Raw genomic sequence first — 25916 nt, forward strand, 5'->3', positions numbered from 1 at the left:
GCTGGTCTTGAACTTGCCATCCTCCTGCCTCAGCCTGCCAGGTGGGCTGCTGCATTTCTGACCAGCTCCCGGGTGTTGCTGAAGCTGATGATCTGAAGTCCCCACCCTGGTCCTGAGGGAGGGGAGCCTCAAGGAGTTAGGATCATTCAGGGTCCCTAATGGCAGGTCCCCACCCCAGACTCTTCTGCTGGGGAGCTCACAGCAGGCCAGCTCCTCCTGACCCCATTACCTCTCCTCCCACCCAGCACAAGCTGCCAGGGCTCCCACAGCCTCTGCCCAGCACCTCTTCCATCTTAGAGCATGAGGTTGCTCCCTGGTTTACACCGAGGCTTGCATTCTTGTCAGAGACCCTGGGCCCCAGTTTGCACCTTATGGGGTTTGGGAGGAGGGACCCCTATAAGCAGGGCACAGACCTGTCTCCTACCATTCCCTTTGGTAGGTTCCAGAATGTCTCTAGGCCCGTTCAATAAGCCAGCCATCTCACATGTGTGTGTAGACAAGCAATATTATTTCTTTATTTTATGGATACTGGGTGAGAATGGGGGAAAGTTACTGTGGACATTGTGGGTCAGTTGGAGGCCAGTGGGATGATATCAGGGTGGCTCTCCTGGAGGGGTGAAAGAAAAGGGCCACAGAGGGGGGAACGATCAGAGATCTGAGCAAACCCAGGAGGGTCACTTCCCTCAGTATATAGCTAGCTTGGGGGCAATGGCTCAGACTATGGGCTGACAGCCATGTGCCACACAGCCTAGAAAACCCCCTTTGTGGAGGGAGTCAATTGGGAATTTCACCTTCCTGGAATTCCTATAAGTGATGATCTCTTCTGATGGTGCCAGGGCTGAGACAGGGGAAAGATAAGACACAGGCAGAGTGCTCCAGCCCTTATCCCTAGGCCAGAGACCTTGCCTATGTCTGCACGTGGGTCAGCTGGATATCACCCGCCACTTCTAGAGTGTTGATATCCTGCAAGTTCTTCAGGCGGTGGTAATATTCACACATGTGTTGACCATTCACAGCTACCTTGAAGCAGTGACCTTCACATATGATCCACACCTGGGCAGAGACATCACAACAGGGCATTTTGAGAACCCAGGATTGTGTCTTCTTCCCCCAGCCTCTCTCCTTCCTTAGAAGCAAGCCCCAAACCTGGCCTCTAGACAGCCTGAAGGGTCTGCCTTCCACTAAACAACAGCATTCTCTTGGCCTGTGCATTTGTGGAAGCTGTTCCCAAACTTATTTGCGTGATTGATTTCCTACCCTTCAGAGAGAGAAGAGTACTGGCCCATCCCCCATCCCCCCCACAACCTTCCATGCCTCTCTCACCTCCTGACTCCCACCCATTCCCCCCAACCATCTACCCAGACCGTGTCCCCACCCCAATCTCACTCTCCAGATGAACCCTGAGCCACTAGTGACAGCAGTTGGCTTGGGCTACCTGTCTCCAGTGTTTTGGGCCTGGTCTCCACCAAGTCATTTTCAACGAGACAACTGACACAACCAAGTTAAAGCTTTGTGACCCAGGGCCACCGCTAACACTCATCTTGAACTGTGTGAGGACCAGGCTAACACTCACCTCACACTGGATGTGAGCACTATCTATCCAAAGTGTGCCGCAGACCCCGCCACACCCCACCCTTTTACTCTATGAGATTCTGTTTTATTTATTAGGTCTGTGTTGTCACTAAACTAAAGTCCAAGTTCAGGAGGCTGGAGAGATGGCTCAGCAGCTAAGAGCACTGGCTGCTCTTGCAGAGGACCTGGGTTCATTTCCTAGCACCCACATGGCAGCTCACAACTGTCTGTAACTCTAGCTCCAGGGGATCTGATGCCTTCTTCTGACTTCTGAGGGCCTCAGGCATGCATGCACATGGTATAAATCCATGCTGAAAAACACTCATAAATTAAAAAAAAAAAAAGCCAGGCGTGCTACATGTCTGTAATTAATTACTGCACTTGAGAGGCAGGAGGATCAGGAGTTCAAGGCCAGCCTTGAATATGAAGTAAGTGTGAGACAAGCCTGGGCTATGTATGTGTCTCAATAACAATAGCGAAATGCAAGCTTGCTTTATGACCTAGAGCCCCATGCTCTAAGTCTTGTGGCAGAGAGTGTTGTCATTACATTTCCAAATGATGGCTGCACATTGGCCCAGGGGCAGGGTCTCAGCATTGATTTTTCTCATTTAAGCTCACTGGGTAATTTGATGTTTTAACCAGGGTGGATAAGGCCTACTTGGGGTATCAGGCTTCCAGCCGCAGCTCAATGCCAGCTCTTCCTCCTTGGTAACACATGACTGCATAAGCCAACGAGTGAATGGCAGTTCACTCTTGGCTGTGATTGGCACAAAACTGGCTGTGTGACCTCATGCACGTGACCCATCTTTGTGAGTTTATCTGCCCCTCTATAAAACTCAGGAACAGCTAAGCCCCATAGTGCAGGGCTGTACGCTGCCCTATTCCGGAAGCTGAGACAGTGGGTTCAAGACTAACCTTCTTAAGACCCCCATCTCAAAATAGAAGGAAAGAAAGAAAAGAAGGAAGGAAGAAAAGGAAGAAGGAAAAGGGACTGGAGAGATGGCTCATCGGTTAAGAGCACTGACTGTTCTTCTGAAGATCCTGAGTTCAAATCCCAGCAACCACATGGTGGCTCACAACCATTTGTAATAAGATCTGACGCCCTCTTCTGGCATGTTTGAAGACAGCTACCGTGTACTTACATATAATAAATAAATTAATCTTAAAAAAAAAAAAAGGACAGCCATGACTTACTAGTATGGAGGAGGAGGAGGAGGAGGAGGAGGAAAAGAAGGAGGCAGGGCTGGGAAATGGGTGTGGTGGTTCAGGCCTGTAATCCTAGCAAGGTAGATGAATCACCTGAGCTCAAGGGCAGACACCCTACAGAGTGAGTTGTAGGTAAGCCTGGGCTAAAGTGAATCCCTGCCTAAAACAAACAAACAAACAAACTAACTAACTAACTAACTCAGGCTACTGTTCTTGCCTAGCCTAAGGCTGTCTGTCAGTTCCCAGATCAGGGGGAAGTGGACATAGCAGATACAAACCTTTACTTCAGCAGGGGCAGTACTCATGAAATAATACCAATTTGTACAACATTTTCTCTCCTTTGGGATGCAGCCCTCACATCACAGGCATCAGCCTGTATCCCATCACAGACCCCTGCATCCTCCTCTTGCACCCCAGCATCTTACCGAGAAGCTCTGGCCTCGACTGAAGGGCATCCTCCCAAGCAGACTTCGCTCTTCCTGCCCCCAGGAGTTGTTGATCTGAGTGTTTCGGACAACAGCATTCTCATTGAAACGGGGGTTCAGGTGGAAAGCAATGTCACCTCCACAGCGAAGGTTGATATGGAACCTGGAATGGACAGTTCACAGAGACCCCGTTTAGTTACTGAGCTCTGGGCTCAGCCCCTACCCATCATCCCAGGTGGCTCAGAGCCACGCTGACCAGAACAACCCTGGGAGCCTCTGTTGTGGGAGCCCTGGGGGTTGTCTTACCTCGTAGCATCTGGCAAGACATTGCCTGATATCATGATGGACTTGGACGGGTAAAGCCCATTTGGAATGGGGGTGTAGAAAGGTATGGTCTGTAGAGAGGGTGAGAATAGAGTATCTTCAGCTGGGCTTCATTCAGCAACAGCAGGGGACACAGTGTCTAAGGACTCTAAAGCCTGGCCCATGAGTCCTGAATCTTCTGGAAGGAATCCAGTTTCCTTTACTTGACTCAATAAGTGTCAAAACAAAAGAACCCTTCCTGTGTTTCCCAAAATACATTTCAACTATAATGAGGAGGAATATTGTTGGGGCACAAATGTCTTGTTGGGGTGTTGGGGTTTAATGAGAATGCCCCTCCCTCCACCATCCAGAGGCTCATATATTTAAATAGTTGGTCCCCTGTTGATGGGACTGTTTGTGAAGGATTGGGAGGTGTGGTCTTGTTGGAGAAAATGTGTCGCTGGGGTTTAAGCTTTGAGGTTTCAAATGACCTGTACCATTCCCAGCCTCCTCTACCCCTCAACCCCGGCCTCCTACAAAATGCGAGCTCTCAGCTACTGCTTCGGTGTTGTGCCTGCCTCTTTGCTGCCAGGTTCCCTGCTGTGATGGTCATGAGCTTGTAAGCCCCAAATTAAACTCTTCCTTCTGTAAGGTGCCTTGGTCATGGTGTCTAAGGCGGGTCTACAATTTGCTCATGCTGAAGGGGCCATTTTAAAGTTGAAAGCTCTTTTCCAACTGTCTACTGATAGATACTTGAACTGTTTACCTGGGTGCAGGAACCTTCACTGGTCATGTCAGTCAGAGAACTCTCCCACAAAGCCCTCACCTCTCACCCTGCCCAACATGAGCCAAAGCTCCAGAGCTCCACAGGAAACCACTTACATAGGCTGGGGTGGGGTACACCACAGGAGGGATTCCAGGAGTCTGTGGAAGAGACACACGAGTGACACACACTCCAAGGGACCTTCAACAGCCAGCCCTCGGAGCCTCCCGTCCCTCTTCTCTGTCACACCAGCAGACACAGAACTTCCTGGCGTTTTTCCTGGAGCCCACGACAGTCCCTTGTCTTTTAGCCACTTCCCATGCATCCCCATCAACTCAGGGTCTCCCACCTGCACTGTGTAGGGGAAGGACAGATAGACTGGCTGTCAGTAGTGACTCGGTGGGGGTTTGAGCTTAGTTAGCAAGCTAGGGTCTGGGGCCACCACACTCCAGCCTGGGCAACTGGAGAACCAGAATGCCTGCCAGTTATAGTCCTATAAAGACTGCTTCTGAGTGTCTGTTGTCCCCAGGAGAGTTTGGGCTGTTCTTCTTAGCAGAGGGCCCAGCCCCAGCTTTCTCCATGTCTGTCCTAAGTACTTTGGTTCCAACTTTGTGACTCTAGGGAATTATGCCATTGACTAAAGGAAAGTGGTAGGGCTGTGAGGTAACCAAAAATTTTAGACTTACAGAGAACATCTGTCCAGGGGTGCTGTGAACCATATGGATGGTAGTTTGAGCCTGGGAAAAAAAGAAATGGTTTCTCACCGTTACAAGGACTACTACCTGTCACCAGAGGGCGCTGCATAATATCCACCCGTAAGCCTGAAGCTTGGACTGTAATCAGGCAGGTCTTTCACCACAGTCCCTCCCAGACACCCATATACACTAGGGCTGGGGAGCGGAAGATAGATTATGGTTAGAGTTATGCCCACCAGCCTTGCCAGTGCTTGGAATCCAGCTGTGTGCCACCACCATGTATTGTTGAGGGATACTGAGGATAAACTCAGGGATTTGTGTGCGCTACTCAAACACTCTACTCCACCAACAGAATTCACCCCCAGCATTGTTCTCTCTATTTGATCAGAGCCAGCCAAGCACACCTGCAGCCCCCTCCCACCAATATCCCTGAGGCCTGGGGGGTAAGGAGTGTGTGTTGTCTTGTCTGCCCTTATGAGGGATGCTGGAGCCATAAAGAAGAGGTTCTAAACACACACACACACACACACAAGCGGAGGACTTACCATGGGTGCCTGGTGGGCAGGACGAAAGTTCTGAGTCTGAAAAGGATCAAGGGAGGGGGAGGGTGGTTATCTCTGGGATCACATGGGGTGAGAGGTGACCTCAAAGTTCAGGTGTTGTCCTAGTGGTCAGTATCACCTCCTTCCTGAGCCTGCCGCACAGCACTTAAATTCTCACCCTCTCAAGGATGCAGAGGGGGTACCTGGCCCCCTGAGAGAGGACTCAACCCGCCTGGCCACATGGCTTCTCTGGGCCCACAGAGGTGTGAGCCACACTCCCAGATCCCCACTTGGTTAGCATTTAGCTTTGTTGGGTACTGAGCACACAGCTTCAGTGCTTTCCAAGGAGGCCAGCGTCCTTGACTCCCATCCCCCTGCTGAGGTCCGAGGCTCAGAAAGGTTAAGCAACTTGCCCTGGCTGGCCCAGGCACTGAGTAAGAAGATCCCAAGGGAACCCAGCTAAGTCACATTGCATCTACATGTCCCATATCCTCCCAGGCCAGGGTCAACATTGGGCTACCCTGCAATGGCTTCCAGATCCCCTGCCAGACCTAGAGTTAGTATGGCAGAAGGCAAGTGACATTTCAGGCCATCATGAACCGCAACTGCCTGAGTGACCACAGAGCTGCTGGCCTTTCCTCCCTACCCACATCCCACCGCCATCCCAGCATATATCCCTCCCTCCGTTTTTAGCTTCCTGTTCTCCCTGACTATTCAAAAAAAAAAAAAAAAATCCATGTTCTGAGTCTCTATTGCGTGCCAGCACCAAGTAAGGAGCTGGAAATACATAAATGAACAAACAAGCCCTGGTGCCAGTCTTCCAGGATTCCTGGGCATGGAGAAGGTGGGTAACTTGAAGAAGGTGCACATGCAAAGGATGCTGTGTCCCACACAGCACAAACAAGTGACAAGTCCACCATAACATAAGGTGGGCCAGAAAAAAACTCTTGAGTGTTATTTAAACAAGAATTATAGTGTAATTGTTAGTTTGTCGAGTGTTATTTAAACAAAGAATTATAGTGTAATTGTTAGTTTGTCAGGGGCGAGATGAACAGATGGGTTAGCCTGTGCAAAAGAGAACTGGCCAGCGAGGGCTTTGAGTGAACCGCAGAGGTGGTGTGACTGAGCGGAGGTAGGAAGTAAGCTGAAGCCAGACTAGACAGTGCTCTGTTGTGCCTTATGGGGGAATTTTAGCTTGCGTTTATTTATCGCGTAGTTTTTGTTTTGTCTGGTTTGGCTTGGTTTGGTTTGGTTTGGTTTGGTTTGGTTTGGTTTAGACAGGGTCTCACATGGTTCAAGCTGAAGGTGATTTTGAACTTCTGATCCTTCCTGGTTCTGCCCCCAAAGTACGAAGATTATAGGCATCTTCCAGGCTTCGCGCTCTGTTCAGAAAGACTTTTGGCCCTAACCCTAAAGGATTTTACAGTGGGCGAGTGTGAGGCAGATAGTGGGTGGGTGAGGTCACTGTGCAGCGGTGAAAGGAACCATCCCAGCTGACACATGTGAGGAGTTACCACAGGCTAGACCCACGAGTGGCTTTAGGGAGAGAGAGGGGCACTTAGAAGAACAGAGCCAGAAGGGACACAATTCTGGGCAGCTGGTGAATGCAGAGGACCCTGGCTTGGTTTGATGGGGTCTGAAGGCCCCTGGCTAGCTTGTTGGTTGGACCTGCCTCTGGGCTCTACCTCTTTGAATCTCCAGGCCAAACGCTTAACTCACTTTCTGTTTGCGCCCCTTAGGGGTCCGTGGGAACTGGACTGGCTGAGAGAACTGCACTGTGGAGAAGACATGCTGGACAGGGGCTGCAGAGTTCTGTTAAAACAAAAGCATGTCTGGGTGACAGAAACAGGAGGCATTGCCAAAGCAAGGGCAGGCAAAAAGCAAGGGCTGGCTCCGGACCCAGAGGAATGACACCAGGAAAGGGTTAGGTTGGCGTGAGCAAGGTCACAGTGCCCCTTTACTCCCTCTGTCCTGCTTCTGCTCCTGCAGGAAGGGTCAAGAATCAGCAGCTGTGAGCATGAGGCCAGAGGAAAAGGGGCCAGTTTCCCCCCCCCACCCCCCCCGCAGAATCTCTAGATATTTATTTATTTACTTACTTATTTTCTGTATTTGGTATTTTTGTGGCAGAGTCTCATGTAGCCCAGGCTAGTCTTAAACTCACTATGTAGGAGAGAAAGAGGATGACCTTGAACTCCTAACTCCTCTGCCATCGGAATCGCAGACCCGAGATGCTGCCCAGCTGGACTTTCAGATCTTGGCACCACATCAAAAATTCTAAAACAAGCCAGGTAGCGGCGGTGCACACCTTTAATCCCAGCGCTCAGATAGCAGAGGCAGGAGGAACTCTGAGAATTCAAGGCCAGTCTGGTCTCTACATAGCCAGTTCCCAAAAGAGCCAGGACTGCATAGAAAAACTCTGTCTCAATTGCTCTCTTTAAACACACATGAATGTGGTCTGTAATCTCAAGCATTAAAGAGGCTGGAAGCAGGAGGATTACACTGTAGAGCCAATCTGGGCTACACAGATTTCAAGGCCAGCCTGAGCTAAAAAATCAGAACTAGGCCTGGTGTTACGCATCTATAATCACAACACTGGAGAGAGAGAAACTGAGACAGGAGGATTGGCAAAAGTTCATGAGACGCTGCCACAAAATAAAGAACTTGTTTTCAGAGCTGAGCCTGGTACCATATATCTGTAATCCCAGTACTCAAGAGGTGGAAGCAGAAGAATCATAAATTAGAGGCCAGCCTGAGCTACACAGTGAAATTTTGCCACACACGAAAAGGAAAGGAAAGGAAAGGAAAGGAAAGGAAAGGAAAGGAAAGGAAAGGAAAGGAAAGGAAAGGAAAGAAAAGAAAAGAAAAGAAAAGGAAGCAAAACAACAAAAAAACCACATACACACACAAAAGTTTTTTTGGGTTTTTGTTGGTTTGTTGGTTGATTGGTGTTTGGTTTGATTTTGGTTTTGTTTGTTTGTTTTTAATACAGCAGTCAAGCAGACCCAGGCTGGGCCACACTGTGCCCTCTGATTTGGATTCCATTTAGAATTCTAAAATCCTTTTAGAATTTTCTGGTCATGCACTAGACAGCTAAAGACAAGGAAAAGCTTTGGCATCTTCACCAAGGTAGATTGTTCATCACAGAGAAACCAATGCCAAAAGGGACAGAGAGACAGACATCAGGCAGACAGACACCGAATTGGCAAACCAGGGCAGCTCCAGAGCTACCTGGGGAAGATGCTTGCTGGTGCCCCATTGAGTGGGCACAAGCCCGACTGGTCACTGTCCTCTAACCCTGGGACAGGTGCCAGCCTTTCCTGACCTGGAAGGTGATAAAGGACAGCTTCAAGCAGCCGGAGACAGCGATGGTGTCCACGAGGTGGTAGGGTACGCGGTGTTGGTACTGCACAAAGAATTTCTTGTTCACCATCACCTGGGGGAAGAGAGTCACTGTGGGAGGAGGGCCAGGCCAGGCCACGCCCAAGCTTTCCTTTCAGAAATAAGGATCTGCATCTTACATCCAGCTCTTCAAGGCGGGAACATCACCTGCAGTGCCTGCCAAGGACGGAGTGTGTGAGCCACTGCACTCAGACCCATTATCCTCTGGGCTCCTGTTTCCTGCGGGCATTCACTTACTTAGTCCAGGCTTATAGTTGCTTTTTAGAACACTTTTAGAGTACTTTACTTCATGTGTGTAGGTGTTTTTCATGCATGTATGTATGTGCACCACATGCATACCTGTCGTACCATAAGAGGATGTTGAATCCCTTAGAACTGGACTTACAGACGGTTGTGAACTGCCGTGTGGGTGCAGGGAACTGAACCCCTCGGCCTCTGCAAGAGCAGTCAGTGCTCTTAACCACTGAGCCATCTCTCCAGCCCCTAGGTTTATCTTTTCAAACTTGGTTCATATCAGTTAATTTTGTTTTTAAGTTGTTAAAACAGGGTCTCCTGTAGCCCAGGCTAGCCTCAAACTTGCTATGTAGCTAAGGATGACCCTTAACTCCTTGATCTTTTTGTTTCCATCACCCAAATGCTGGGATTAGAGACATGTACCACTAGGCCTAGTTTATGCAGTACCATGATCAAATCCAGAGCTCTGTGCATGCTGGGCAGGGACTCTACCAAGAGAACTACATCCCAGCCCTCACCTGGGGTAATAGTTACGTGTGCGTAGGATGCTTATGGGCAACAGAAGAAAGACAAGCTTAGGTTGTGCTTATAGAGCACAAGGACCCCAGTGTCCCACTCACCCCGGCCCAGGGACAGTGCCTGGCCTGTAAGGACACTCTGCCTTTAGCCGAACCTGAAGAAAACTTAGAACAATGTATTTCAACTGATGCAAGTTAAGACAGGTGTGTGTGTGTGTGTGTGTGTGTGTGTGTGTGTGTGTGTGTAGCTCGGTGGCAGAGCACTTGCCTCGTATGCAGGAGGCTAGGTGTGACTCCCAGCACCATAGAAAGCAGATGTTACTGGGACTGGCAGGTGAGGAGTTAACTTGGATTTTGGGTCAAGTGAGGCTGTCTCCACGAGAGGCCCCACCTTGCCTTTGACAGTTGTTGGCTGGGGAAAGGGAAGTCATATCCTTTCAGCAGTGTAGTCATGCTAAGCCCCAGAAAACAATTCCACACCCATGCACGCAAAAGCAACTGTAATAAAACCCAGCGGGCGAATGGGGGTGGGGGGAGACATAAAAGTAGGAAGGGGCTGGGAAGAAAAGAGTTTCAGGGTTTGGTGGGGGTGGTGGTGGCTGCTGTTTTTGTTTTTAAGATATGTGGAGCCTCAAAGCAACATGAAGACAGATTGAGGTCTTATTTTCTAAGGAATAATAAAAGCAAGAGGTGCCTCTGCAGATTACAGGCTGGAGTCTGTAAGGCAGAGGGCAAAGGTCACATCTGTGTAGTGGCTTGGCTGGGACCTGATCTCATTGAATGTGGCTGTTTCAATGTGGTTTGCCCAGGGAGCAGGTTGGGGGAGGGATCCCCCCACTCACCTTGAACTCTGACCTCTGCACCAGGAAGCAAAGCTCAAAGGGCATCCCCTTCTGGAAGGGCATCTGCATCTTTCTCTCCTCAGGACCCCACTGTCCGTTCTGCTTCGTGTTGCAAACCACATACCCTCCTTCCTCAAACCGGGGGTTGAAGTGGAAGGCAATGTCATTTCCATTGAAGCTGTTCTGAAAGTTCACCACAAACCTAAGGCAGAGAGAAAAAAGAAAGAGCATTCTAGGGCGTGGCTTGCCGCCAGCCAGTGGGGCAGAAGCACCTCTGACTGCCTGAGGTGTTAGCACAGTTTGAGTTCATCGGATTCAGACCTAATACATTTTGTGCAGTTACCGCATTTTGCTCTTCCCGTGCTCCTTTCTTAAAGAGTAAAGTAGACAGTTAATAAGAAAAACAACAAAAAACGATGTGTCTTTCGCCACAGACAGCTAGAACTGGGCTCGCTCTCGGCAGCCAGCAGCTGGCATGCAGTGCTAAGCATCCCTCTGGGGGAGAAGTGTCATCTGTCATCGGCTGCCTCGCTCAGCTGTGCACTGTTGTGCAACTCCATTGTCATAGTTGGTTTTAGTTGTTGACACATTTGGGAAGGGAAAACTGGTGAACTGCCTCCAAAGATTCCCCCGGGACTAGAGCGTGTCTTAGGGGTGTTTCTTGGTTGCTGATTGATGTAGGAGGGCCCAGCCCACTGTGGGTGGTGCAAGCTAGCCAGTAAGCAGCATTCCTCCATGGTTCTCTGCGTCACTTCCTGCCTTGGCTTCTTTTAATGATGTAACCTATACGCTAAATGAACCCTTGCCTGGCCTAGTTGCTTCTGGTCGGAGTGCTTTATCACAGCAATAGAGGCAAAGTAATACAACTACCATCTGTCCAGGCAAGATGCGCCACTGGCCAATCGCGGCAAGTCTGTTATGATGGTGGCCACTACTTTCTGCTTGGATTCGAGGCTATCCCTTGGTGGGAGTTGACTGTAAAGCTGGACAAAAGCCCGCAGCGGAAGGAATTAGGTAGGTCCTAGTGGGAAAGCTAACACTATTGTTTTGCTGACTGGGTACAAATGTGTGCCTCTATATCCATGTCTATTATGTTTTTATTAATTAAATTAATTATTCACTTACTAACAATGCTGCTGTCAGCTTCAGTCAAGGTAAGCTTCTTTTGCTGAAAATGTGACAGCTATACGTGGGCATAAGTAGTAAAAAAACAAATAATGGAAAACATAGACATAAATAGGCCATCTCTATCACCCCCTCCAAAGTTCAGAGACTAGCTCAGGAGAGGGGACAGGAAGACTGAGTGAACGATGCCCAGGGAGGGCGTGAGCGCCATGGAACACTTCTCTTCCAGGTGTGACCTGCCCATGGCACTTCTGAACTCAGAGCAGCTACGGTTAGCTACAAGACCCACTCAAGACTGCGTCAGACAGCACTCCGTCTGGAGGGAGGAGGGGCTCTCCACACCTGACCCTTCCCTGCGGATTTTCAGGCAGTTAATGGGAGAGGCAAGGAGTATTTTCCTTCAGGGGTGTAGTCACATCACCCGAGTGCTCATGTTCCTGTAAGCACACTGTAACTCATGCACACGGATGTGAGTTTGATGGAACTGATATCAAAGATGAACATTAAGAATTTTGCCCATAAGCCGGGCGTGGTGGCGCATGCCTTTAATCCCAGCACTGGGGAGGCAGAGGCAGGCGGATTTCTGAGTTAAACTCCTAATCCGCCTGTCCTCTGGGTCTGATATTATGATTACCTGTTTTGGTTTTTGGTCCCTGTCCTGCTGCCTGAGCCCCACGCTCCACCCATGTCCTATGGTTTGAGCCTAGGACTTGCTTGTTAGGCAAGCATTCTACCAACCCAGCTATATCCCTAGCCCCTTTGTCTTGCATCAGACACCACTGCTTTTAAAATTCCCAGGGATATATTTCTGCCTGAGAAGGGGATCTCTCCTATGCTCCAAGGGAGGGGCACCAGCTTTGGGGGGGGGGGAGAAGGCAGTCTGTAGCAAACGCTGGAGTGGAGCTTTCCCCTTGTGGGTCCTGGATCTCCAGCTGGGAGGTCATAGGACAATCCCCTACTGCACTCAGGGATCTCACACAGGCCTGGTAGCCAACGTGGCTGTGACTACCCAGTAAGACAGCAAAGGTGGGAAAAGCTAACCAGAAACCAAATAGTTGGAGTGACATGAAGGAGATTCAGGGAGTCTTCCCAATGTCCCATTTAAGGCCATGATGGGCTGTTGGGTTTAGGACAGATAGCTGTGACTCTCATGGGAGATGGGCTGACTCTTTAGTTGACAGCTACCACATAGACCCACCCCAAATAGATGAAAGCTGTATATACAGCAGCAGAGGCTAATCAGACTACAGGAAACCCAGGCCTTATACAGCCCTCGAGAACACTCCCGGATGCTTCAGTGCCCTGGCCCTCTTTTTATTTTTTTATTTTGAGAAAGAGTCTTAAGTTGCCTAGGCTATCCTTAAACTTATTCAGTAGCCCAGGAAGGCCTTGAATCTTAGGTCCTCCTGCCTCAGCCTTCCTCAGAGTTGAGCTGATAGACCTATCGGCAGCTTACTTTTCCTTTTGAAGATAGGAGACCATGTACCCCAGGCTAGCCTCAAACTCCTTATATAGCTGAGGTTGTCTTTGAACTTTTTTTTTTAATCTTTAAGATTTATTTATTGTCCTATGTAAGTACACAGTAGCTGTCTTCAGACACACCAAAAGAGGGCGTCAGATCTCATTATGGATGGTTGTAAGCCACCATGTGGTTGCTGGGATTTGAACTCGGAACCTTTGGAAAAGCAGTCAGTGCTCTTAACCACAGGGCCATCTCGCCAGCTCCAACTTTGAACTTTTTCTGTTTTGTTTTCAAGATAGGGTCTCCCTATTTAGTAAGTAGGAACATACTATGTAGACCAGGCTGGCCTTGAATTCAGAGATCCCCCTGACTCTGTGATTTTTAACTTCTGATCTTCCAGTACCAAGCACTCCCATGCTTGGATTACAGGCACATACCACTAGCCCAGGGCTTTGTGTGTGCTCAGCAAGCACTCCACTAACTGAGCTGCATCTTCATCCCTGGGGTTGCCCTTGACAGAAACTTTAAAATATTTCCTAGGACTCAAAAATTGATAGAGACACCTAGACAGATAGAGCCGGAGAGACTATGCAAGGGTTAAGAGTGCTTCCTGCTCTTCCAGAGGACCCTAGCTCAGCTTTCTGCATCCAGATCAGGCAGCTCCTAACTATCTGTAACTCCAACTCCAGGAGGATCTGACCCTCTTCTGACCTCCTCGGGCACCTGCACATGTGTACACACACACACACACACACACACACACACCCCTAAAAAGAAAATTAGATAAAGCTGCAGTGGGAACTAAAGGACCTTCTCTGCAACACCATGTCACAGTGTCAAGTATGTCTTGTGGCTTGCTGTTCTGGCCACTTCCCTCCTCAGACTGTGAGCTCCCTGGGACCAGGATGCTCAGGACGTAGGAGTCTAGTGAGTTTGTCAACGGTGCTAAGATGGCAGGTACAGGCAGCGCCAGCCCTCTGTACCCTGCAGCTCCACAGTTGCTGAGACTGGATATCAACATCAATGCCATCCACATACCTTTGTGCAAAACTCTTGGTAGTCCCCTGGAGGGTCACCTGAAGTCCCTCCTGCAGCCCTCCTTGGATTGGTCCAGTAAAGGGGATGATCTGCAGGGGGGAAATAGAGAGATATCAGTTGGCTGACATTCGCCTGGTGTGACAGTACCCAGTTAGGGCCAGGGACCCTGTTAGGGCATGGCCACCAAGGAACTAGAATCCCAGCCACACAGAACTTAGGGTCCCTCGTAGAGGCAGGCCCAATCTAGTTTCACGGTCCTTCTGAAATGATCAGAAGACCACCAGGTTTCTGAGGCTTGGCCAGCAAGTGACCTCAAGCCTTTATCTTCCCCAGTCTGTAGGAGGTGACAGCTGTAGAACCTACCAGAAGGAAACAGCATACAAGGTTAGGAATGAGAATTGTGGTGAAGGCTGCTGGCCTCAACCCAAGTTCACCAAAGACCTCAGGGTCCTGACTAGGGACTCAGGAGGCCAGAAGACCCACCATTCTGTTTTGGAATTCAAGACCTTTCCTCTTAAGAGAGGGTAGAGAGGAAGGTATCCCCCAACCCCCACCACCATGTAACAACAATGGCAGCTTGTTACATGCTCGGTTGTTACATGCTGTGTTGTTACATGCTCGCTCAGTTCTCCTGGGCCAGCTCTGCTGCTGGTTGTTAGCGGCAGCCTGCTCTGAAGATCTCAGCTTCTGATCCTTCCCTAGGCCGCCCCAGCTGCCTGTGAGCCCAGTGGTCCCTCCACCCCAGGGCCCGCCAGCACTCTCTCCATCAGGTTTCTCCCTACCCTCCCTAAAGTGCCCTAAATGGGCACTGGGTCCCAGTGAGAGTCATGCTGCTTTAGAGTCAGAAGAGTTCCAGGTTTGGACCCTAGTCACTGATCAGTATCTGTGTGGCCTTTGAAAACTTAGTCTCTCTTTGCCTCAGTTTCTTCATTTGCAAATGGAGATAAACTATCTCCCCTGCTCCGGGACTCAGTTCCTTCACAAGACTGCCACCCCTCTGCCCTCATTCTTCTTGCCTCATCCTCTCAAAACCAAATTCCCAAATTGGCGACTTACCATCTTCCAGAATATCCTTTTCTACCAAGGATAGCTCTGCTGCCTCCCGGGGCTGTCTCCTGATTGATTCTGCTCTCTCTCCAGGGTGTTTAAATGTGTTTTCTGACACCTCCTTTGGGTCAACGCCCTATGTAAATTAAATGCTCCAGGATCCAGGAAGGTGCCAGAGTTAAGTGATGTGACAGGTAGGGACTGGGACAGGTTGGCCTCACACTGTTTATCTGGCAGAGCACTGTACTCAGCTTTAATGAGGCCCAGTGCTGGGGGCATGAAGCAAGCAAACACAAGAGACAGTTTGATATCCTGGGACCCTATTTGGTTTGGAATTATGCACACTCCAACCCTTTTAATAATTCAATAGTTTGCCAGGCAGTGATGGCGCATGTCTTTAATCCTAGCACTTGGGAGGCAGAGGCAGGCGTATTTCTGGTCTACAGGGTGAGTTCCAGGACAGCCAGGGCTTCACAGAGAAACCCTGTCTCAAAAAACCCTAAACAAACAAACAAACAAATAAATAAATAGTTTTTAAATAATTCAATAATTTTAATAATTCCTTCCTTCGACTGCACTTACTATGCACCTATGTATATGCACATATTATAGGCACATTCACAAACAATGCAGCTAGAAACCTCTGGCGCTCCTAGAGCTCACACCTGCACCAGGCTACACCACTCCCACATCTGAGCAAGAATGTAAATGTCCCTGCCCCCAGGTAACAATCAAATCCAGACAGCTCCTATTCAAATACATCCCTCACCTTGTTCAGGTAGGAAGCAGAGAAGGGTTTAATCTAGCCTGCACTGGTTTGGGGGTGTGTATGCAGTGGGGCAAATAAAGGGAGACTGAGTGGAGGGAAGGGGCAGGCACAGTAGGAATGAATGTATAAACCAAACTACCAAACATAGAACCACTTAAACCAGGCCCCTCAGGAACCAGCTCCTTCTTCTCTTGAACCCCGAAAAGAGCAGCCTCAAGCCACCGCTGAGCCCTTGGAGTACTCGGGCCCACCTGGCCCACTGTCAGTTTTGAGCGTCTCCCACGCTAACGATAAAGCTGTGTGGCTTCCTTTGCGAATCCCTGTGAGCCAAGGGCTCTTACTGAATAAGCTGCCAAGAATTTGGAAACACCGACCATAAGGTAGCAGAGCTGCCAAACTTTCACAAGAACATAAATCTGAACTATGAGGATGATTTTATAATCTAATTCTGGGGTGCTCGGAGCTCCTTAAAAATGTATAAAAATTCTTGTCAGACATGGTCTTACACACCTGTGATCTCAGCCTTGGAAAGTGGATGCCGGAAGACCTGGTTTCAAATTTATTTAATTAAAATTTTTTTTTTTTTGGTTTTTGGTTTTTGGTTTTTCGAGACAGGGTTTCTCTGTGTAGCCCTGGCTGTCCTGGAGCTCACTTTGTAGACCAGGCTGGCCTCGAACTCAGAAATCCGCCTGCCTCTGCCTCCCAAGTGCTGGGATTAAAGGCGTGCGCCACCACGCCCGGCTAAAAAAATTTTTTATTAGATATTTTCTTCATTTACATTTCAAATGCTACCCTGAAAGTCCCCTATACCCTCCTCCGGCCTTGCTCCCCTACCCACCTACTCCCACTTCTTGGCCCTGGCATTCCCCTGTACTGGGGCAGATAAAGTTTGCAAGACCAAGGGGCCTCTCTTCCCATTGATGGCCAATTAGGACATCTTCTGCTACATATGCAGCTAGAGAAATGAGCTCTGGGGGTACTGGTTAGTTCATATTGTTGTTCCACCTATAGGGTTGCAGACCCCTTCAGCTCCTTAGGTACTTTCTCTAGCTCCTCCATTGGGGGCCCTGTGTTCCATCCAATAGATGACTGTGAGCATCCACTTCTGTCAAATTTATTTAATGTTAAAAACATATTCTGAATCACAGGATGAGAGAGTATTTTCAGTGTAATGTGTCAGGTGTTGTTTTGGAATAACCCGAGATTGGAAAAGAAGGTAGCCAGAGAGATAAGAGAGAAAGCAAGATAGGTCCTGGGGTGGATGGCCATTTAAGACACTTAAGGCAAGCTCCAATTAAGTTGTCATCCGACAGCCCAACAGAAAACACCCACCCACCAAATTCAACCCACTGGCTGTTAAGGATAAGTGCTGGACCGGTCGAGGGATCTGCACGCCTTATGCTATCATATGTCAGTTCTAAAGGCAGAGAGACTACAGAATTGGCTTCCTAGACATGGCCTCATGGCTATCGAGAATACTTACTGATCCTTCATCCTAAGCAAAGAGACCCCCCTCAGCAATAAGCTCAGATACCTCTTCATTCTAAACTTAGATCCATTCTAAACCCAAAAACTGTCTCACCTTCCAATCTAAAGTCTATAGATTTTTTTTTCTTTTTTGTCCCCACTCCTTCCAGCCCAAAGATTTATTTACTACTATTATATGTAAGTACACTGTAGTTATCTTTAGACGCACCAAAAGAGGGCATCAGATCTCATTACTGATGGTTGTGAGCCACCATGTAGTTGCTGGGATTTGAACTCAGGACCTTCAGAAGAACAGTCAGTGCCCTTAACCGCTGAGCCAGCTTTCCAACCCATAAATAAAAAAATTTTTAAAAAAAATCTATAGAACTTCCTTTGACTGTGGCTCACTGGTCTTTGTTCTACATTGCTGTTGGATCTCTACCTTGTTCCTTTCAGCTTCTCCTGTTGTTAATGGCTGGCACTATTAAGGAACTCCATCCTGTCTATCGCTAACCAACACCCCCTCCAGGTTCTCTTATCTAACTGTCACTGACTTCCTTCTGGCCTTTATCCTTGGGTTGTCTGGCTGTCTAGAACCTATGGAAGCCTGTAATGGCTCCCCAGATATTCCAGGCCCATTTGAACTGACCCCACTGTAACCATTTCTGGGAAGTGCCTTCTCACACTTCGTGTTGGCTCTGCCACTAAGTGTTTTGGTAAACCTGAAACAGATCACAGCTTGCCTGTGTCTGAGTTCCTGCATTCACACCCTGCACTCCCATGCAGGCCCATGGAATGCAGGAGACCAGTCAGCCTGAGGGAACTGTGGATTGGCCTTGTTGTTATTTTGTTTCTGTGGTGCTAGCTAAGGATAAAACCCAGGGTCTCAAACTTTCTAGACAAAAAACACTTCCTGTGTCCCTAGCCTGACAAGATGGTTATTGGAAACTCCTCCAGGGCAGGAGAAGTCTTCCAGAGGACTCAAGTGCAGATGCCAGGATCCCTGCCAGGCAGCTCATTACTAGAAATTCCAGCACAATGATCTGACGCCCTCTTCCAGCCTCCTTGGGCACTATACACACATGGCATACACTCACAGAGACACACACACACAAACAAAAATCAAAATCAACCTTTTTAAAAATAAAGAAAAGAAAATTCCTCCCCACTCCTGAAATTGTCCTTAGAACTTTTGCTGGCAGCTGAAGGCTCGACACTTAACCCACCTGTACTCCTTGAAGACCACAAGCTGTGAAACCTGCATAATAGGTATGTGGTCATGAGTGCAGTGCATGATAGGGATGTGGTCACATGTGTGCACAGAAGGTGTGGGAGAAAGACAGAGGAATAATGGACAGAGGTCATGGGAGCAGAGCAGTACAGATCTATCTCTGAAGTATCAATTTTCCAAAAAAAAAAAAAAAAAAAACAAACAACCTTCTTGAGACTTCATGTTTTTGTTTTTGTTTGTTTGAGACAATCTCACTTAGCCCAGGCAGACTGTAGCCAAAGCTGACCCTTGAACCTCCGTCTCAAGCTCCTATGTGTTGAGAGAGCCAATGTGTCCTACCATCCCTGGCTTAGATTTTAGTATTTTTTTTTAAAGCAATAATGCCTTATCTTTTTTTAAGATTTATTTATTTATTATATGTAAGTACACTGTAGCTGTCTTCAGACATTCCAGAAGAGGGAGTCAGATCTTATTACAGATGGTTGTGGGCCACCATGTGGTTGCTGGGATTTGAACTCTGGACCTTCGGAAGAGCAGTCGGGTGCTCTTATCCACTGAGCCATCTCACCAGCCCCAGATTTTAGTATCTTAAATGGTGTTCTAAAGTCTGAGACACATTATTCTAACATGAGTGAATCTTATAAGCAAAGCATAAGAATAGTAAAAAGATGGGGAAGGACCTAAAAGTCCACTAAAAGGAGAAAGTCAATATATAATACTGGAAGCAAATGCTTTGTTGTTGTTGTTGTTGTTGTTGTTGTTGTTTGCTTTGTTTCTGTGATGCTAGGGATTAAACCCAGGCTCTCAAACTTTCTAGACAAGCACACTTCCTTGTATGCCTATACACACAGGATAAATAGCAATAATTGATGCTATTTGCATGTGATGAATTCAGAGTAGAGAGCATGGAGGTGGAACAGTGGAGAGGCAGCACCTGTGGTTATTTATTCATTTTTGTGTGGTTGAGGAGCTCAGAGGACAACACAGAGGAATCGATTCTCTCCTTCTACCCTGTGGACTCCAGGTCACCAAGCTCAGTGGCCAGAGCCTCACCTACTGAGCCCAAATGAGGTCATTGTATAGAAGGTGGGAGGGGCTATTTGTACTTGGTTACTAATTCATAGATAAACTTTAGGACTGAGAGACTTTGGGAAGGTCTGTATGGCACGCCTCACCCTCCCCTCCCCCCCAGCAAAGGCACAGAACCTGGGACTATGTTGATTTAAGTGATGAAAGGGACTGTGCTGATAGGTTGAAGTCCATGGACTTGGGGAGATTGCTAAATTACCCAGTCCAGCCTTAAAAAATCACCAGTATCCTCATAAGAAGGGTCAGGCTCTGAAATAGATGGAAAGAAGAGGTCTGTTCTGGTGAGATGCATCAGTAGATAAGTGCACTCGTAACTGAGCCGGATGATGCAAGTTAGACCCTCAGGACCCAAATGGCGAATGAAAAAGTCTGCCTCCCAAAGTTGTTCTCTGACCTCTGTCACATACACACACAAACCAAACAAACAAACAAAATCAAACAAACAAATACATTTTGTCTAGAAGAAGCGTGGACTGCCGAGACTCATCTTCTACCCAGAGGCTAAAGTCTTTTGCTTCCCTTTCCTGTTGGGACATGCAGAAGGCAGAGCCTACAGACAGAGTATGGTCAGCTCAGTGGTCTACTGGGGCACACAGTCTGGATACCAGCAGTGTCTGGCATATTTTCAAGCCAGAAGGCCCAGCCGTCCCAGAAGTTCAAAGACCCAGACAGTTCCTCAAGCATCCTAACAGCTTTGGTTTTACTGTCTTTGTGGGCGAGGAAACGGAAGTGCAGAAAATTAAGTAACTTGCCCAAAGCTACACAGCTGGTTAACGACAAGCCTGGGGTTCAGACACTAGAACCAATGTTCTCCGTCATAGGTGATATAGGCTCCCTTTCATGAGGAAGCACATACATGCCCTTGGCCCCTGGTCACCAGGGTCACACAAGAGAGTCATACTGCCCAGTCCCATCTTCTTCTGGACCCTCATGGGAGTCAGCAACCAAGCCTGTCCATGACATGGCCCTCAGGCTGTGACAATACTGTTCCTCTGCAGGACAGGAGTCACATGACTTTTGTACAACGTCAGCACTTCAGTGGACGTGTGACCCACAGCTGCAGAAGTCAGTGGGTCACTGAGTGAGACCAGCCAGGTAGGAGGACCTGTGATCCCAGTGCTACGGCGACATAGCCTCCATGTCTCCCACCAAGACCTGTTTAACCTCTCCCCTCCCCCGTGGGAGGATTTCCCTTCATAATTGAAAATATTGCTTTTTCCTTCATTTTTTTTTTCTGATTGTTTTAAAGATGGGGCACTGTTCAAGACCAGGCTGGCCTTGAACTCAGAAATCCGCCTGCCTCTGCCTCCCTAGTGCTGGGAAAAGTCTACTTTCTAAATTCAAGTTGTCAGCTCTGCCTGGTGGGAAACCAGAGTGGGTGTATCATGCCCCTGTGACACGTCCTGCCCTTGAAGGCCCCACAGAGACACTGGACAGTCCCTTCTAGCTTTCCCATCTACCTTCCATGCAGGTCCCAAGTTAGAAGCCTTAACCCTGTGGCTGAGGACACTGGTAGCCCCAAGCAAAGCCCAGAGCCGTGCTAGATCAGGCTCTGACGCTGGGCTCTGGCAGCCAGCTCACCTACAGACCCTGCTATCTCCCACCTGCACACACGGCGACTCTACAGAAGGTTCCTGGGAGCATCACTTTCGTCTCCATTACTGCCATCTCCCCATGAGCATCCCCTCTTCTGGGAAAAGCACTTTCCTTCGCTGTCACCCACCATCTGAGGACATGTGGCAAGGCCTCGACCTCTCAAAGTCTCAGTGTCTCCACTTACAGTGTGGCTACTAAGCTTCCTAGTGTATAAACAAAACCACCTATAGACAGGGGGTGGAAAAAGGAGCCCAAGGCAGCCCTTTGCACCCTGCACTAAAAGACAGTCCCTACTTGCCTGTCTGCACACACTCTGGAAGTGTTCTTGGGTGAATTCTGATGTGGCCCTTGGAGAACAGAGGGGAGGGCTTCCCTGTTCCCCTCCCGTGCACTCCCAAGACACCTCCATGTTCCAGGTGCTGTTTAAACACCCACGTGTGCTATCTGCTTTCTCCTTGTTTTAACCTCAGGAGACAGACTAAGTATTATTTCCATTTTACAGATACAGAGAGGAGAAAGTACTGCGCGTGCGACATCACCTAGTTTGTAAATGGCTGAACAGAGATCCTCTCTAAGGCAGACACTTTAAGTGTCATGTGAATATCTGCTACCTGCTACCTCCCCCCACCCCCAACAAGCCCATCCACATCATCATATAAACCGTCTCCTTCCTTTGTAGATGCTACCAGGTAGCATGGAACAGGCACATGTTAATTCACCTCATAAATCATAGTGAGTGGCACCCTTGGGTCCTCAGAGGCACAGCAAGCCTAGCATGAGACACGAGCTGCATCAGGATGACCCAGCTGACATGCCTGGCATGTTTGTCCCTTATGTGCTGTCTGCAGGACACCCCACCCTCTATCTGTGCCACTCCGTTGTTTCCCCACAGGTCCAGAGCAACTTCCCCTGGATGTGGCCGTTAGCTTTTCCTCAATCACCCCACAACTGCATCCCACAACTCACCGGGTTAATGTATGGAGACTGGGCACTGAAGAGAGCCATCTCTTCTATCTCAGGGGAACCAATGCTCTCTTCCTCACTCGATGGTGGACGACAGAACTCTGCGCAGGGCAGGGCTGAGCTAGGAAACAGAAACCACAGCTATTTGGCACTTCTTCAAGGGGAGGAGCTCAGTGGCTGAGGGAAGTGTCTAGAGAAAAAGAAAGCTGATGTCAGGGTGGAGGGCTGGAGGTGGGACTCAGTGGGAGGACCTAGGACCAGTGGACACTGGGTGTTCCCTGCTCTGCCTTGACTTTCCCTTCCTGTGCTCTGCCCAGAGAACCAGTCACATGGCCAGCAGGCGTTCCTCGACAGCCTCGGCCAGAAGTGGCTGTGCTTCTGAGCCTGCTTCCTCACCCCATCTAGCAGAGCTGAGCCTTCATTTGTCCTCTGGGTGGGCATCCGTGGAAAAGACCTTCCTCAGACCTTTGTATGTGCAGAGAAAACAGTGCTCAGAAAGACCAAGGGGCAGCATGAGCAAGGTTACACAACTCCTTACGGGCACTCCGAAATCTCTGTGATGCTGTAGGCTTCCAAGAAGCATCTCTCCCTGGTGTGAAAGCTTAACCATGGAGAGCTATTTTGCAAGAAACACACCACCGCTGAGGTTGTTAATGTGGACTATGTGGGGGCCCTGGGAACTTCATTGCCATCTGCCTGTGAATTTGTCTGTTCTCCTTGTCTCTCCCCTCTGTCCCTCTGTTTTGGGGTAAGAAGAGGAAACATACTTTGGACACAGTAGAATATTCCAAGTGACAAGGGAGGAGACCCTAGGAAATATTTGAAATAGTTTTGAAGCCAGGAGAGATGACCCATCATGAATTCCCAGCATGCCTAGTCTACAACATACATAATTGCTCCCTCCTCCTTTCCTCCCTCCCCACTTCCTCCTTTTCTTCATGTAGACCAGGCTGGCTTTGAACCCAGTATGTAGCCAAGGATGGCCTTGAACTTCTTCTTTTTTTTAATAATTTTTATTTTTTATTTATATGTAAGTACACTGTAGCTGTCTTCAGACACACCAGTAGAGGATGTCAGATGTCATTACAGATGGTTGTAAGCCACCATGTGGTTGTTGGGATTTGAACTTTGGACCTTCATAAGAACAGTCAGTGCTCTTTTTTTTGGTTTTTTGTTTTTGTCTTTGTTTTTTGTTTTGTTTTGTTTTTGTTTTTCGGGCAATTAGCGCTCTTAACCAGTGAGCCATCTCTCCAGCCCCAACCTTGAACTTCTGATCCTCCTGCCTCTACCTCCCAAGTGCTTGGATTATACCTATGACTCACCTCTACCTGATGGTGCCGGGGTTAGGACCTAAGGCTTCCTATGAGCTAGACATGCACTCCACCAACTGAACTACATCACCAGCCTTTCCCTGCCTTAAACAAAAACACAAAACCAAAACCCAGCTCCTGCAGCTTAGGTTATGAGTTAAGGGAAATAATCAGTGAAGCAAAGAATTGCAGGACAGGTTTGGGGTGGGGGTGGGACTGGGGAGCCAGGAAAACAGACTTACCTGGACTCATTCAGGACTTTGGGATTGCACTATGGCTAGCTAGGAGCAAGCTTGCTGTGACAAAGCTGTGGTCGTTATTCCCAGAGAAGTATGGGCTGCAAACTTATTCCCACAGCATCAGTGTTGGGAAGTGTACCCGGCACCATGGGAGCTGATTCGGTTTGGGGACTGGTTCTTTTCCTTGGACTGGTGTGGCTTAGCAAAAGACATGCAGCTGCAGATTTGACCTCTTGCCTATATTTCTACCTTCTGCCTTCAACCATGCAGTCATAAGACGGTTATCTTGGTTTGTGCTTCCCAGCCTCCAGGGTAGAGAGAAAGAAACATACATTCTCTATGAACTAGTTAGCCTACGTTCTCTATGAATTAGTTAGCCTGCAACATTCTGTTACAGTATCACAGAATGGCCCTCTGGGTACCAAGGGATACCAAGGGGAAAATCAGTTCCAAGGAGGAAGTCAGACACTTATCTGCAACACGATTTCTTCTTACACTCAGCCGAGACACACCAAAACTTGCAAAGACTAATTCTTAGATATGCTTTCTTAGAGGCCACGCGCCTCCTTTTACCTTTGCCCCAGTTATAAGTGCCTTACTCAACAGGAACTGACTGGATTTCAAGAGCAGGCTATCCTGTTGGAGCAAAGTGGAAAGGGAATTCTTCGCAGTCCTCTGGCTATCATGGACACCAAGGACAGTTTTGTCATGCTAGGCAACTACCAACGGGTTGGGATTTGGGGCAACTGGAATCCCCATTCTCTGCAAGTTGGGATGTAAAAGAACCCAGCCAGAACTGGTGCTTCAGCTTCAATACAGCAGCCAGGCCCTTCTCCTGTGCCCCAGCCCTGGCTGTTTGTTCAAAACAGTTCTGTGCATCACAGCTCCAAAAAGGAAGCAATACACAGTCACGTGAGAGACATCAGGGAACTCCGTGCATTTGAAGGGCCCTTGGCTCCCTGGGAATGGGGAATACATGAAAGAGCCAGATATAGTCGAGCCTACACTGTGGCAATGCCATGCACATCCAATCCAGCAACAGCTTGCCACTGGGGCTGCTGCCTGAGAGAGGCACAGACTTCTGATGGCGGTACATGCTCCGGATCGTGGTCTGGGAGATGGTTCCTGCTAGCTACATAACATTCTTCTATTGAACTAGCATCAGCATGTTTCCTTCTAGGCAGAGAGTACCTCAACAAATCACAGCTAAAAGGAAAAAAAATCTCCGAGAGCCTTGAAGGACATGGGCCCAGCTGAGTTCAGGAAAACAAGTCATTTAGGGGTGATACTTGCATTTGATGGACATTGGGATTCATTCCATTTGTGGATGTTATGTTTAAAGCTGTTGTGAATTTCTTAATTTCGTCTTCTACTTCTTCCTCCTCTTTCTCCTCCTCTTCTTCTCCCTCTTTTTCCTCCTCCTCTGCCTTCTTCCTCCGTTAAGGACAGGGTTTCACTCTTTAGCCCTGGCTGTCCTAGAACTCTCTCCGTAGAACAGTCTGGCCTTGAACTCACAGAGATCTAACTACTTCTTGTGCCAGTGAGTTTGTAATTAAAATCATGTGCCTCATGCCCAACAAAATGTCACAATATCTTGTACATACCTTTGTGTGGACCTAAGGGGGTGTTTTGCTTTGTTGTTTTGTTTTTAGACCAGATCCTCACCTTGCCCAGACTGGTCTTGAACTCTCAATGAACTCAGGATAACCTTGAACTCCTGATCCTCCTGCCCCTGTCCGATGAGTGTTGAGGGTTGTGTGTGTTTTAGGGAATCAAAACCCAGGGCTTCCTGCTCCCTAAGCAAGTACTCAATCAAGTAAGCGATAGCTCAGTCTCTGGACATAGGCTGTTTTTTACTTTGAGTAATGCCTAGGAATGGAATTTCTAGGTCATAAGGAAAGCTTATGAATAAGAAACTACTGAGACAGTTTCCCAGTAGGTGAGCAGTACATGTTCTTAGTTAAGGATCCATTGTTAACTGGTCTTGCTGATACTTGTGGCCAGACTCTGCTTTTAGCAAACTAAAAAGTCTTCCTTTTCTTTTCTTTTCTTTTCTTTTCTTTTCTTTTCTTTTCTTTTCT

The 25916-nt window shown here is 48.4% G+C and overlaps 1 protein-coding gene across 2 annotated transcripts; it reads right to left on the reverse strand.

Annotated features, from left to right (window-relative positions):
- Positions 1-490: 490 nt before the first annotated feature.
- Positions 491-22436, reverse strand: Lgals9 (lectin, galactose binding, soluble 9). Of its 2 annotated transcripts, NM_010708.2 has the most exons (11): positions 22290-22436; positions 14125-14213; positions 10500-10701; positions 8829-8939; positions 7226-7318; positions 5510-5545; positions 4956-5006; positions 4389-4430; positions 3510-3598; positions 3204-3366; positions 491-1053 (listed from the first exon to the last, which is right to left on the reverse strand). In NM_010708.2, exons 1-11 carry the CDS (start codon positions 22326-22328, stop codon positions 907-909), a joined length of 1062 nt encoding a protein of 353 aa, NP_034838.2. In that variant the 5' UTR covers positions 22329-22436; the 3' UTR covers positions 491-906. The 2 variants fall into 2 exon arrangements, with proteins under 2 accessions (NP_034838.2, NP_001152773.1); NM_001159301.1 differs by lacking the exon at positions 7226-7318.
- Positions 22437-25916: the final 3480 nt, after the last annotated feature.

This window comes from Mus musculus, chromosome 11 (genome assembly GCF_000001635.26).
Source record: "Mus musculus strain C57BL/6J chromosome 11, GRCm38.p6 C57BL/6J".
Taxonomy (NCBI): Eukaryota; Metazoa; Chordata; class Mammalia; order Rodentia; family Muridae; genus Mus; species Mus musculus.

Bases quoted from the DNA above. Each gene is read 5' to 3' on its own strand.
- Lgals9 (NM_010708.2), bottom strand. From the start codon at position 22,328: ATGGCTCTCTTCAGTGCCCAGTCTCCATACATTAACCCG. The intron at 14,214-22,289 runs GTGAGTTGTGGG...TCCCCCCTGCAG, and splicing joins AGTCTCCATACATTAACCCG to ATCATCCCCTTTACTGGACC. The intron at 3,599-4,388 runs GTAAGTGGTTTC...CCCTCTCTACAG, and splicing joins TGTACCCCACCCCAGCCTAT to ACCATACCTTTCTACACCCC.